Consider the following 16130-nt stretch of genomic DNA (forward strand, 5'->3'; position numbering starts at 1 on the left):
TTTTATATACATTTTTCCCCTTTCAAATAAAATGTCATACGCATGTAATTAAGGAAACAATCAAAAAAATTTCTTTTTCTATTTAAAATAAGATTAAAATGAAATATTGCTTTTAAAACAGATATTTATTAATTTCCTTTCCTCTGACGTTCGCGTTTGTAGTACATTTTGATATAATTATATTATGAAGCAAAATAAATTGCTGGAATAAAAATTATTTAGAGATGAAGGTGGCTCTTTTTGTTTTATGTATACTGTAACACAACATGCATACAACTCAGTGTTTAAATAACCTACAACAGTGTTTCTCAAACTTTTAGTGATCTAATTTTCAATCATAATTCTCATTAACCCCTGAGGCAATGTATTGAGTTTAATTTTATTTTGTTTTGAAGCTGAAATTGCAATACGATCTCAGCAACAAACCTTGAATATTAGCTTTGTACTGCAATCTATTGGGAAAAAAAGTTTAATAAAATTATTTTCTCTTTTTTTTCTTTCAGTCAACAATAGAAACTTATATGAAAACATCAGAATCCACCAACACAAATGTATATGTTACCGTTAAAGTATATAATGCAGTTATTTCATAGAATACCTAGTAATTCCATGAAATAACTGATCGTGTCTGTTAAAGTGTGCAATATGTTATTAATTTGACACTTTAACTAGTTATTCTATGAAATAACTAGGTATTCTGTAAATTAATTAATGAGAGACAGTTAAAGTGTAAAATAAACAATTTATCTAAAATGAAATAACTAGGTATTCTATAAATAAACTAATGATAGACAATTAAAATGAAAACGAATCAATTTATTAAATCGTTAGCAGATCGTTATTCTATGAAATAACTAGTTAAACCATGAAACACAAGAGAGTTTTACACTTTAACGGACTGCAGATCGTTATTCTATGAAATAACTAGTTAAACCATGAAATACAAAAGAGTTTTACACTTTAACGGACATGGTCAGTTATTTCATGGAATAACTAGGTATTCTGTAAAATAACGGATTTCATACTTTAACGTAAACATATATATAAATTAAATTGATAAATACTCAAAATACAATAATGCATAGTAACTAGATATATATTACCTAGTAAAGTTTCTTTCTGTGGAAGTGTGATGAGCACGAAACGTTAGAAAAGGTCTAATAAGTATTAATTTTGCTGCTAATTTAAAATTGTTAAATTAATTTTTAAACACATTGTCCAGTACTGATAATAAGCCTATATATAAGTGTATATCAATGGAAAATTGTATTATGTTTTCAGCATATCAGAATATATTTTGTTACTTTTCTTTCAGTGAATTAAATAAATATTTTGTGTTTTGTTTTAAATATGATTGACAACTTAAGGTTTTTTAAATGCTCCACCTTGCGTGGCCCATAGGTAAACAATTGCTACTGCAACAGTAATAATGTATACTCCATTAGAAAAATCAAACAACAATGACATTAAATGGGGAAGAATGTTAATGTAGCCCTGAAGCAATTAAATTAAATACGAAAATGCTTGTTTACTTTCGAATTATAACTTGCGTGATTTGAGATGCGACTCTAACAAATGATAAATGCAAGTATAACAACATTAAAAATTAGAGTGTACTATTGCTTTGAAATTTTTCGAAACTCACATTCTTCATTTTACGTTTGAAGGTAAGGTAAATTCAGTTGAATCAGAACTTCTATTCATCTAAAGTATAATCATTGCTCATTGCAATGTTTAAAAAAATTATTAATGTAATAATTATTCCCCTACTGATCATAAATTAAAAAATTTATTTGTCCTTATGTTAAATATAAAGTCATTTAAGGCAATAAAAATATTTTTGGAGATACCAAAACTTATCTCAGGAATTTATGCGGTTAATCACTCGAACTATGTTAAAAGACTAATGGTTTAATTGCGTCTAAATAATTTAAACTGGTTTGTTTGCTAACTTGTCGATTGGTTAATCTGGCTTCTATTTTCTTTGACTATTTTTATTTTAAAATCGTATTGGTTTATTTTTTAAACTTCAATAATTGTAAAATATGCAATACTCCTTTACAATTTAGGTTTGGATATGATACACGTCGAAGGAAATGAATATCGTTTGCAAAATACAACCAGTCGAAGAATTTATATATCATTTGATTAAGCTGGTATTTATTATGTTTTTCAAGGCCAACAACAGTAAAAAAAAGCAACTGTACTTGATTTTGTTTCATTAGCTGTAGTGTACACTAACGAAAATAAACATCAGCGGTAAAATACAATTAATTTAATTAAAAAATTCTATTTATAAATTTTTTCTGGTTTATTTATTAGATTTTCAGGTTTGATTTATTAATTTTTCTGTTTTATTTTATTATGTTTTGAATACCATTTCGGGTTTATTTCATTATTTTTTCTGGTTTATTTCATTAATTTTTCAAATTTATTTTAGCAATTTCTCAGATTTATTTTATTAATTTTTCAGTTTTTTTTAACTTATTTGTTAGGTTTATTTTATTAATTTTTAAGATTTATTTTATTTATTTTACTCATATATCTTTTTAATAACCACTATTATTACTTTATTAAAGGTCAAAAATGGGGAAAAATGAAATTGCTTTTTTCATTTTTACTTTGTCAATAGTGTTTGCAGAAGAAAAAGAAGATTATGGACAATATGGGAACTATAACTTGTGGCGACAAACTTTATGTGGTGAATGAGGTTATTTTAGAAATTATAGTTTAGTTATATTTTAGAAATTAAATATTGTTCCTGTTAAACCTCCAGCAATACTTTTTTTCTAAAGAAGCTAAGCTAGCTTAATTGTTTTTTGTGAATAATAATTACCATGGCAAAAGAAAGTAAATCATCAATTGCATGATAAATTTGTTTCATATAAATTTTATATTGTAAGAATATTTATTTGAAATAGAAATGATTTATGAACATAAATTAATTTAAGAAATGATTATAAATGATTATGAATATAAATAATTTTTACTGATAGTAAAATCATTGTTTAGGCAGTTTTGTGTATATTTTCAATAAATACAAGTTTTTGTTTTAACCTAATAACAATAATTTATTTTACTAAATGCCAAAAAAGCTATTTTTAAATATTAATCATTTATACTTTTCTTATAAAGAAATGCAATACAATTGAAATTGAAAAGGTAACAAGAACAAAGCCAATTTCAAATTATACAACAATTTAAGCATAAATGTTGTTGTATAATTTGGAAGAAGGATGTGATTTTCATACTAGATTTCGTGTCCCCAAACATTTTATTTTAAAATTGTATTTGTTGCAACAATTTTTTGAATTAATTACTCCAATATATATTAAATGCAATTTTGAAATTTCGTATTTTCTTAGTTTAAAAATACATGTTTGGTAGAATCTAATTTTTGTAACATGGAAAAAAATTTTTTTTTTAAACATCTCCGTAATGCTTCAAAAAATATTACTAATGACTAAAAGAAATGAGTTTAAAGCACTATTGGGTACTTGGACTTCAAGAAGCAGAACATCATGAACCACACACGTGACCAGTGACGTAAGCACCAGCTCATCGCTTATGAAAAAAACGACATGTTAAAGTCGAGCTTAATATCGCCACATTTGGAATATTAATTAACTTGCAGTTAATTAAATACAACACCGCATCACCCATCGAATTTGTTAAGATAAAATTATTTTTTGTCAACATTTTTTACTTAATTCAGATTCATTAATTTTGCATTTCACTGTAACAGTGATATATTTTTATTTTGTGTAGCTGGCAACTTCTATACATAATTTGTTTGTTCGAGTTCAACATGTCTGTATGCCTGTCTTTGTGTTAAGTTATAAATGTATGGTGAAAGAATTGAAATTTTTGCGAAAGAATCTTTGTGAAAGCATGTAGAATGCGTCCGTTAAGATAATTGATTCTTGATGGGCTTGGCTTACTCGAAATAGAATGAAAAGAACGGTTGCTAACGTAGCCAAATGCCACTTTTCAACAGCCAGTCAGGATCAAGATACCCACACTATATCACTTGCAGGTATCTCATTGCAAAGCCAGCTTTTAAAATAGTAAAAATAGAAAATACCGCTTGACTAGATGAAAATTTCAATAGTTATAAGTAGTAAGATCAACAATAATTTTCACAAGTGCGTTGAAGAATGCACCACATTATGATGTTGCATGAAATATGTTAATCAACTAATCTTGAATAAACATTGCCGTTTGTAACGTGAATTAGAAAGACGTTTCGATGATGTCATTCCGTTGATGTCACGTTACTTAATCATCCAAATTGTTTTTAGATAAAACAATTTATTAGTAAAATGTAAATTTAGTTATTTTTTGCTATTGTAATTATGTTTTTTTTTACCAATATAATAAATATATTTTGTTATTAATTTGATTTTTTTTTAGAAAGAGATGATGATGCACTCAACAGAGATGTACAAAACTGCATGACATATGAAAATTCGCATGTAAGAATTTTTATTGACTTTATGTAGATTGTTCAAAGTAAAACAGTATTTCCAAAATAATCACTGTTTGCAAAGCGAAAGTCATCTAACTTTATTAATTTAATGAACAATATTAATAATATTTATTTATACGGAAATTTGCGATTATTTCCACTAATCATTTTTATATCTATGAATAAAAAAATTTACTTATATTTTAAATATTTTTGGAACAATAATTACTTATATTATCATAATTTAGACATTTACTTTTGTTTTCATGAGATTGGTTTTGTGTTGATACTTCACTTCATTAAAAATATACAGTCTGCGAAAAATGTTAATATTATTCAGGGTTACAGTTATGCAATTTTTACATCTAACTCCACACAAAAAAATTTGCTTGAAATTATTGAAATAATTTTGCGATCAAATGATAACTCATATATTCATTATGCTGTTCAATGTTCTTGAAAAAATAAAAATTAAAAAATCGTACTTTTCTGCCCTGTAGACGTAAAATAAGGACAATAAAATAAGGCTTAGATATCAAATATTGAGGAAAACCCTTTGGCTTCTTATAGTAAAATATTTCAATTGAAAGACTTCAGGTGATACAATTGTAAGTTTAATTTTAAAAACTAGGCAGTACAGTGTTTGTAGTGAAAAACATCCCCTGTAGATCCGTGTTAGTACACCAAGTTCCATCCTTTGAGTTTTTAGTTGGAAGTTTTGGAAACTTTTAAAAACCCAATCTGCAGAAAATATCAAGAAACAATTTGTAAAAAATTCTCTTTCTTAAAAATAACACTTTATCAGTGTATCGTTCGAAATCGTTCAATTATAGTTTTGATGAGAAATGTACGTATGGGAGTGTACATTGTAAGAAATTCCAAATAAAATTAATGTAAAAATTACATACACCCTGTGTATTAGTACTTTTTATCATAAAATCTATTTTTACAGTGAAACTTTATACCTTAAATGTTTTTCAATAATATATATTGAACTACAGTAGTGAAGTAAATATTGCGGTAAAAATTACGGCAAATCAAACGTTTTTTCCCGTAAAATGTTTCTATAAAAATGGATTTTACTGTAAAAGGTACTGAGACCCAGAACGAAGTAATCACAGTGTTCAAGTAATTTTTAATTTAAGTTGTTTTAGAATTCAGAATTTAAAAATGTAAGTATTTAACAATAAAAAAGTTTTTATTCGAAAAAGATAGATTTCTTTCACTTTTTGCCCATTTAAATTTCGTTCTTTCTGATGATTTTAATAAGTTCAATAAATTCGATTTACCATAACGTTAGGTGAAAGGCGTCAGACGAACGAGAAGCTTTTTGTCAAATTATTCGCAGTTTCCGAACGAAAAACTATTTTTTAAGTTTTTATTTCCGTCATGACAACGTTTCCATGCTGAAAGAATCTTACTGACATAAAGTTTTATCGCTATATCTACAATTTCATAGCAAAAAAAAACATTTTTTTTTCTTTAAAAAGTACTAACTCTTAATTTTTTTAGAGTAAAAACACATTCTAAAAAATATTTGCATTTTTGTTTAAAAGTAAATTTAAAAATTAAGTTTTAGTATGCGGAACAATTTTTAAGAAAATAGAGACGCATTTTATTGTCAGAAATTAACACATTACTTTAGTATGTTAATTTTTAATCATAAGAGAAGCACAAATCTGACCTTTGCTATTATCAAATATTGTTACAAACTATAAACATGAAATAAATTGTTTCTAAAATAAACTGTTCTTTAACTATCACAAAAAGTGATGTTTGTTTTCAGAAAATTTAATTTAGTTTCGACCGGGAAGTCCAAAATAAAGCAAAACATTAAAAAAAAAACTTGTATGAAGTTTTTACTAAATGTTGTAGTTTTCGTGATATTCATAAGAATATATAGTAGACTATTGATTTTTGCATGAAATATGTTTACTTAACTGAACTAACATTTAAAGAAAATTGCGAAAGACTAGCTTTTTTTATCTTATTGTTATTACTACAATTATAATTTCTCTGCCACACATTTTACAATGTATCTCATCACAGTTGTGGAATAGGTTTTCTAAAATTGTTTCCTTCTATCTGTATTCATATCATTCAATCATATTTAAATGCATTAATCTAATTAAAATATTTGTCACTTTAAAAACCAGGTCTTAATTTATCTTAAAGTCTTGTGTTTTTGTATTAGTTCTGACAAATTTTGGAATTTCTTCCGAGTACTAAGACATACATTTAGGACACTTATACTTATAAATTCCGAAACTGAAACACCGAAAACATAGGACTGAATCTTCACTCTTCTGCTTGCAAGTATTTAATGTTTATTGAATAATTAGGAAGCATTGATTTGAAATATATTGAAACATATTGATTAATAAATTGTTTTAGTTGAACCACAGAAGTTAGTTGAACTCAGAAATTTGAATGAAATTGCGTATTTTATGATAGATATGAAAAATTATTCGAAGAACATTCAGCAGCGAGTTTCTAAAAATTATACGAGGCATTCAAGTATTATTATTAAATAGCGCATTTTAATACATGAAATATAAGCTCCTATACAGATTATTATTAAAAATATTAAATGAAAAAAAAGTTCCAAGTATCTTTGATATAAAATATTATTTTTTCGGATTATTAATGATAAAGAATGTTCAACAAAAAAAATTTAGAGAATATTTCACATATTTACTACTCAATATAACCTAAATTTGCAATTTAAAACATGTTTTGATGTATATAAAAACATAGAGTAATTTATAGAATATGAAAGAAAACGAAAACAATGTATTTTGAAGAATGTTCGTCATGGATAAGAGCTTTATAATGCTACTCAAAGTTATAACATAACAAGCAATAATGTAACCGTAATCATTGTTTGAAAATAAAAATTATTAAGAAAAATTCCTACATAGAACATTTGATTTAATAAAAGAAGAATTTTTACTGTAATCAAATATAGTTTGGAATAACAAAAATAAGGCATTATTGAAACACATTCCATGTTTCTGAATAGAGTATTTCGGGAAGTTATTCAAGAAAAATAAGAAAAATGCAAGACTATTATTAACGTATACCAAAAGTATCTGTAGCTGTTTTGATATACAAAATTAATTTACGAGAAAGCAAAATAATAGCGAATAATATAGAATGCTCCAAATAAAATAAATATCAAAATAATTGACAGAAAAATGTTGCTTTACAGAAAATGTTTTGAAACAATAAGAAATTCTAAATTTTTAGTTAATATTCCATATTTGTTAGGTGTGCCAGTAATAAAAAATGAAAGTCACGAAACGTTAAAAAAGTTTTCTCATTTAATTTTTTGTGCGTTGTTTCAATTGAGTTTCATTTATATTACTTTGAAGTATTCGCATGATTTATATTTATGTCCTAAGTTTCCATGCCGAAAAATTAAAACGGCGAGATTATTATGGCGAATATTTGTTTGGGCTTCTTGGTGTTCTATGTTTGTTAAAAGAGTTGATATTAAAGAAATGTTTCTGAAGTATAGCGAAATAGAAAAGGAATTCTTTTCATTTTCAAATTTTTACAAGAATATAATTAATGTTTTAATCTTTAGTTATATACTTGTCTACTTGCTGTTAATCGTAACGACAACAAGTATAATGCTTACAAATGAAGATACTTGCAATGCCGGTGTTACGGAGTTTCTGTTCCAAAAAAAGTTACAGCTACATTTTCCACTGAATTTAATTCTAACAATAATGTACTATTTATCAAGTAGATGGATCTTTCTGAACATGATTACCTTTATTAGTTTAATTTATATAGTATGGTGCATAATATTGAATAGAATGCTAGATAAATGTTGTCTGCGGTTGAAATTTTGCTTTTCTTCCGCATTATCCGACAAGTACGGTATACATTTCATGAAAATGTACAATGATGTACATCAGTTGGCTAACTTATGTGAGAATAATTTTTCTAGGACATCATTTTGGGTTACTCTTTCTCATTTTATTCAATTATTTCCATATGTGGCTAGATTTTTTGGATTTGACAAGTTTGATGGTCTTTTAGATGGTGTAGAAAGCATTTTGTATTCCTTATTATATGGAGTACTGTATTTTACAATAGCGTTTTACGCCTCTGAAGTGCATGAGAAAGACCAGTTACTACGTCAGAAATCTAAAGAAATCGCTTTCGACTTAATATTTATAAAGAACAAGCACGGAAATGGACATTTACTGAAAAATTTCTTCGAATCGAAAAAAGAAATTGCCTTCACTGCTTGGAATGTTTTCAAGTATACAAGAAGTTTTCTCTTGACTTCATCGGGAGTATTTCTAACTTACAACTTGTTGATTCTTCAACTAAATTGATGTTTTTTTTAAAAGAATTTGAACTACAGTTACGCATAATGTGATTACTTAAGTGTAAGCAATTACTTTGATGATGACGTCATCAAGCATTTCTGAAGTGTTGCGCATACTTTAAAATAATCGTGACAGAAATCATCGAGTAGAATTGAAGTGTGTATGGTAAATAGCGAACTATTGTCATGAATACACTATAAAAAATTCTGACTTAAATTACTGTAAAAAGTACTAGCATTCAGGGTACCGATAATTGTTAATATAAAACCCATTTTTACTGGAACATGTTAAGGGACAAAAAGTATGATAAACCATAATCTTTACAGTACTAATTGATATAAAATAACTGAATCACTCATAATCATCAATTAAGTATTACTGTAAAACTTACAGAATAATATTTTACGGTAAAAATGAAAAATTGATTGGATGTACACAAAGAGTCGGTACTTTATCCAGAAATTTTTTATAGTGTGGAAGAAAAAGATGTTTTTTTAATAATTATCTCTAACAAATCAATTATGTTATGCGAATCTGTAATGCTCTGTTCTGGATTGAATGTACGTTCCTCTAACTAAAATGTGTTAAAATGCATGAAAAAGTATCGCTATATAAAAGTATCGTTTGCTTACTCAAACTCCCACGCATGATTTCTGATTGTGTTAGTAATGACTTTGATTCTTGAAAATGTAGTATGGGAATTTCAACATTTGTATATCATATGAAACGCTTAAAATGATTTATTGGAATGTAAAACTACACATCAAAACTATCAAAATTAAATAAAGTTTTCTAAACTACCACGAATGATTATTATTTACTAATTCCTTAAAAAAATCGCAAAATGCCACTCTTCATAATTAGTTACAAATTCCTAAAAAATTCGCATTTTTCTTATTTGTAGTAGTGTCATATATTATTGTTTATGTAAGAACTAACGAGGTGTGATATCATATACTTACTGATAAGTCTTAACCCTATGATAAGGTCACTTACTTAACATATATCCATGCTAAATCATCAAGATCAAAATATTGCAACCAAGATTTAGGTTCTACAGCTAATTTATTTTCTATAAAACTAAACAAAATGTATGAGAAAGGCTACGACAATCTAATGGTCGTCTACTGTTGTTCAGATTCAAAACTATTTGCTATTTCCCGAAAACGAAATAAGCATCATTTTAAGTTTTTCCTTTGCTTTAGAATCAAAATATTCTTGTTTATATTTTTTAAAAGTATTAAGCTTATTCTTTTTTTAAAAATAATATCTTAATTAAAGCGCGATTGTAGTACTATTTGCTATCCATTTTCTTCCTTTTATGTCACCTTAAATATACTGGAACAATTCGGTGAATTTTTTTTTCTCTTAAAATAATTGTATCACAAACTCGAAATCGAGAAATATTTTACTCCTATGTTGGAACTCTATAGTGCAACCAATCATTATGGGAACATAAATTTTACCATCAATAATGTTTTAATGTAATGAAATTTTCAATAATTGCTTTACTAGTTTTATAGATCATGGAAATGCTGCTTAGAAGAAATCCTACCCAATGCCAAAGGATCATTTATTGTTTATCAGAAAACTGCTTGTGAAAACAAGTTCATTTACTATATGGTAAGATGATTATACATCTATAATTTACTATATGGTAAGATGATGATTATACAAGTTCATTCACTATGGTAAGATGATTATACATCTTCGTATATAGATGCATAATCTATCTTCGTATATAGATTATACATCTATATACGAAGGTAATTAGCACAATATTATACGTTAATATAATATTGTGCTAATTATCTTCTATCTCAGTAGAATGTCAATTTAAACCGTAGAAGAGATACACCTCCTTACGTATGATATGTACATACAATGGTTCAATTTGAACAGGAATATGATTCAGAATGTGCTGTGTAACGTGCATAGACTGTAAACAACCTGTATAGGAGTTTTACGTACTAAATCTCAATTTCGATTGCTCAAAGACATAACCAAAAATATGTTAGTTATTCTGCCAAGATACATTTAAAATTATTGAATTAAACATAAAAATATAATTTTTTTAAAATAAATAAGAATTTTCTTACGACAGATTGGTATTTTTGACTCTCAAAATATGGAGGTGATGGCTATATATGAAATATTGCTCCACTAGCTCAGGCAGGAGGGTGATTAAAAGTTTAATGGACTCCTTTAATTTTCCTTTTTGCGTTTTTTGTTAGAACTTTTAAACTAAATGCGCAATCTAAATTTGATTCCTTTTATAAAATTCGTTTATCCAACGATAATATAATGAAAAAGTAATTAATAATTACTTACTATTATATTACATTATAAATACGTGCAATTTTTTTATTATTTAATATTGGGTTCTCCGCTATAGAGAACATTTTAGCCTAATTGAACAAGGTTTACATGTAAGGAAATAATTAGTTTAAAGATAATTAATCTATGTAAAATAACTTTTAATAATCATTTTTTATTTTTTTACTATTTATGTAATTATAGTGGAAAATATTGTATAAAAGTTTATACGTAAAAATTAATGTAAGGTACATAATTATTAATGCATTAGGTATGGTACGTAATATTAATATAAGGTACATAATAATAATTATGTAAGGTGCATAATAATAATTATTAATGTAAGGTACATAAATTTTTACATGATTTAAAAGTATGTAATTTCAAATGGGCAAATCATAAAAATTTTAGCAAAAATAATGGTTTTAGCAAAAACGATAGATCAAAGATGATAATTTGCATCCAAGAAATATCAGCTGTGTTCTTTAGTATTGCACATTATTATGCTTAAACCCTCGAACACGTTTATTTATATTGGTCGTGTAAGTAAAATGAAATATCTTCGTTTCAGACCGATGAATGCATAGACAAACGAAAAGCTGTTAAAACAAAGGTAAGATAAATTTAAACAAATTAAAGATATAATTACTTTTTCAGTAGAGAACTATTTATTTCATTATATTTCTATAAATTATACTAACCTGCCTGAAACTCTATGAGCATTTAAGGAATTCATATCCCTGAATGTCCCTATGATAAAACACGTATAAAACATTTAGGCACTATTATAGTACAGTGAACTAGAGTATCGAGGAAGAATCTCGATTCGTAAACAGAATAGCAGGAAATGAGAATTTGATTTGAATTCGGTTCAGTTCAGAAATTTTGGCATCGATACACAGAGAAGGAAATTCTAGTAAAATTACCACCTTGTATAGTAATGAAATTTTTGGTAAACAAATATAAATTTGGTAATAAAAACCGAAATATACGGTATTTAAAATACTAATTTGGTAATTTTTCCATAATATGTGAATGGTTTACCGAGAACTCTGGTTTTTAAATTTATATTTCTTATTGTCACACATTTTATAAAAAAAAACTGAAAAGTATACTTAACCAAAGGAATAGTTTTTATGCCACGCTCTGGAGTATCACGTTAAAATCACCAAATTTTATCACGTTATAAAATTATAAATTTCTTGTTAACGTTTCCAGAATCATTACAAGAACTATAAATTATTAAATTACCGTACATTTATTGTTCCCAAAGATTTATTGTTGAGCCAGAATCACGGTAAATTTTATCATATTCTGGTAGTTCTGACCATACTTTTTTTCCGTGTACTTTCTAACGAAAGTGTTATTTATTTAACGTATTATGTATTATTCATTTTTCAATATATCTACGTTAAAGCATCTACTTCTATAATTTTTTAAAGTAATTTGACAATAGAAAATATTTTCTTATCCAGAAATTTATAATTATACTAAATAAACGTTGTATCAATGCCACGACGTTATACAACAGGTTCCTTTAAAAATATTAAAACACAGGCACAATGAGATGGGAAAAATATCATCTCTGGAAACTGAAGCGAAAATGTAAATCGGTCAATAAAATCTCTATTTCCATTACAATAAATTGGAAAAAAAGCCGACATATTTTGATTACTTGCGCATGATGCTCATTCTCAAACCAATAACTTGTGTGTGACATGTTAGTGTATAAGATTTTATCAAGGAATCTTGGGAATGGGTGTTCTGTTGGAACGCTCGAAACATGTCGACTTTTTTCTCTTTCGTTATGAATGGAATAATTTTTTGTTATCAATGATGCAAAATGAAGCAATCTATATTTGTGAAACAAATTTTCGTAAAATTTTTTATGACACTTCAAACTTGAAATATTTCCAATAAGAAATGTTTAATAAATACCGAAGAAAAATTTGTGAGCATTCTTATTTACCGAATGTTAATAATTATCAAAGAAAATTTCTTACGGCTTTCTGATTTGGAAATTACTTAAATTTCTTATTAAAATACCTAATAATTATTTTATACATTCAGTTTTAATTTGACAAATCAGAAAATATCTAACGTTTTCTACTTTCAATAAACTGAAAAAATATCATTATCGGCATGTAGTTAATTATTGGTTATTGGGGAGATTTTTGCCATCCGAAAAAGAATTTATTACTGGCTAAGCAGTTTATAATTTCTATTTTCAGATGCAGATGAATGAACCTGCAGCAGTAAGTTATATTAATTTCTATTAAACAAATATATTTAAAAAACTTATGTGAGATTCCGAATTAAAACGGTAATCGTCTATATTAACTCGTAAAACGTTTTGAAAGCTTATACCCGATACCCAATGAACCAGTTTATGTAAATAAGAAAAATCGCGTTTTTTTACAAGCAGATACTTTGAATATGAATGGGCTTTTCACAAAAGGTGGGAATAATGGCTGTAATTCTAAATTCTATTGATATTAAGAGTACGTTATATTTGTAACTCATGAAGTATACACTTCGATTTAAATATAATTAATACTGTAACAACTTTTATGATCAATGTTCTGAATAGTTATTCATCTTTACCATATTTAAGGGAAAAACTAACAGTGATGCGTTCGCTTCATTTTATCAGGTAATATTAAATTTCAAAGATAAAGAAATAGCGATTTGTGAAAGAAACATAAGAAACATGAAAACACAAGAAAATGATTACGAATTGAAAAATTAATTTAAGGGGGAAGCATGTTTAAAGTACTCACTTTAGTGTATTTTTGCACAAATAAACGGGGTTATGTAACGTTACATAATAAACGTTACATTTTTGATCATGCATCAATGTACATTTTTTGTATAGTAACAAATTATATAAGAACCCGCACATATTCTTGGAGGAGCAAATTTTATTAAATCGATAAATAAGTAAATAAAGAGTAAGACAAAAACGCAAATAACGTATGTCATTCAAAGGTGGTAAAAAATCTGAAAAATTACATTACTGATGCTTTAGGTGAAAAAACAAGAAAAGTATGATATATGTATTAAAAACCAAAATTTTTACCATTGATTTCATAATTTTCTCGCTTATACGGTAACAGCAAACCGGAAATTCTGATTTTCAAAATTATAGTTCTCCTTACCACATATTTAGTCAAAATACAAAACTGAAAAGTAAATTTAACCAAATGAATGGTTTTTATTACTAGTTGTAAGATATCATAATAACATTACCAAATTTTGTCACATGTATTATTTTTTTTCACTTATTGTAAAACAATATTTCATTGTTAATTTCATTGATATCATTACCAAATTGCTTCGGTGTAAGTTACTGCGCATTTTGATGATCCCATAGAGTCAATAGCACGGAAAATTTTTACATATTCTGTCACCTTTTACCATACTAGTTTTTGAGAATTATTTGACGAAAGAAATTTTTTAATTTCTGTTTTTGTAGTTCTTTCTTTCTCTAACAATATATTTACTTTTAGATTTGTTTTGATGATATATTGAAGAAGCATGATTTGACTGAGCTGCGAAAGTACTTCTTTGATGAAGAATAGATGATTTTTTTTTAACAAAATAAGTATTTGTCAAATTTGTAAAATTCATTGATATAAAATAAAATAAAGATATCAACAATAGAGACTTGAAATAAGTGACTTTTACTTGCAGTTAAGTGTCATACGTAAAAATTATTGTTTCGCATCGTTTAATTATGAATTACATCAGGAAAATCAAAGCAAAAAATTAATAGCGTGGATAACATTTAAAGCCTAAGCGTATGAAGAAAAATTAAAAACATTTCATTTTAAAAATTAACAGAATGCTCAAGAAAAAAAATTTAACCTAGAAAATATTTTTCTTTCTTAAACAAAAGTGCTTTCCTAATTTTAATATAAAAATGTAAAACTAGGTTATCGAGTTTTTAAAGGTGTTCATAGGCGATTTGTTTAGTTTTTTGATAATATGTTTTAAAAAAATACCTAGTTTAAATATAAAGGCTTTATTACTATTTTTATTAAAAGTAATTATTGCAAGAATCTTTTTTATTTTAAATTGGTTTTCTTGAGCAAAATATTATTATGGTCCTCTACATCATTTTAAAAAATATATACATCAATCGTATTGATCTAGATCAAGTATAGTGATCTGAGAAGGTTTAGATCTTTTTTACGTTTGTTTTGACATGCATTGTGTTAACTAATCACTGCTAACTATATATTAACATACAAAATAGAACACAAAAGCACAGCCTGTGCCCCAGTACTATTTTAGGCATGATTTTTTCAAGCAAAATTAATAGATTTTTTACTTTTCGAATGGTTTGTCAGACCAACATATTGTTATGGTCCTCAATTTAATTTTATTAATTAAATCGATCACGCATACTAATATGCTTGTTTGGGAGTGTATTCGTTAATTAATCCCTGACATCTATTTTTTAATCTACAGAATAGGACACAAGAACATAACCTGTGTATAGTTTGTATAGTTTTGAGAGCGGTGGAAAATATGCTAATATTATTTTCGATTTGCACGTGCGTGCTTTAATACTTTTATCTCATGAACAAATTGTTTAAATCAAATAATTCAGACAAATAATTATGAAATTTATTTATTCAAACAATAACTTAAAACTTTTGTTAACTATGCATGAAAATATATGACAGTTAGAAAAATAACTAATGCAAATAAATGTTTATAATATGTTAAACTACAAAAATTAGGTATTTCAAACTGTCATTTCTCAAGGGGAAGGCTAACAAATCTATTTAATATATCAGCATATAAAGCTTTTTTATTAAAAAAAATGTCTCATATTTCAAACCATTACAGTATACTCACTCTTCCCCTTTTTTTAAAAATTGCAATCTTTCTTCCAAGGCTTTTAAAATTGCCTTTAAGACTCTTTGTTTGTTATCCACGCACACAAGCTAACTCAATGATTTGTGTTTTTCTTTTATTTTACATGTTTTTCC

General features: G+C 26.3%; 1 protein-coding gene across 2 annotated transcripts; it reads left to right on the plus strand.

Annotated features, from left to right (window-relative positions):
* Window positions 1-1515: 1515 nt before the first annotated feature.
* Window positions 1516-14792, plus strand: LOC107442333 (uncharacterized). 2 transcript variants are annotated; one of them, XM_043053099.2, is made up of 7 exons: window positions 1516-1667; window positions 2580-2701; window positions 4414-4475; window positions 10330-10437; window positions 11702-11743; window positions 13362-13385; window positions 14640-14792. In XM_043053099.2, exons 2-7 carry the CDS (start codon window positions 2587-2589, stop codon window positions 14709-14711), a joined length of 423 nt encoding a protein of 140 aa, XP_042909033.1. In that variant the 5' UTR covers window positions 1516-1667; window positions 2580-2586; the 3' UTR covers window positions 14712-14792. The 2 variants fall into 2 exon arrangements, with proteins under 2 accessions (XP_042909033.1, XP_071035990.1); XM_071179889.1 differs by lacking the exon at window positions 1516-1667 and adding an exon at window positions 1684-1751.
* The last annotated feature ends 1338 nt before the right edge of the window (window positions 14793-16130 follow it).

The sequence above is a fragment of the Parasteatoda tepidariorum genome, chromosome 4 (assembly GCF_043381705.1).
Source record: "Parasteatoda tepidariorum isolate YZ-2023 chromosome 4, CAS_Ptep_4.0, whole genome shotgun sequence".
NCBI classification, from domain to species: Eukaryota; Metazoa; Arthropoda; class Arachnida; order Araneae; family Theridiidae; genus Parasteatoda; species Parasteatoda tepidariorum.

Coding starts and splice junctions, on each gene's coding strand:
- LOC107442333 (XM_071179889.1), top strand. Junction 4,476..10,329: donor TGACATATGAAAATTCGCAT/GTAAGAATTTTT, acceptor TTGCTTTACTAG/TTTTATAGATCATGGAAATG. Junction 13,386..14,639: donor AGATGAATGAACCTGCAGCA/GTAAGTTATATT, acceptor ATTTACTTTTAG/ATTTGTTTTGATGATATATT.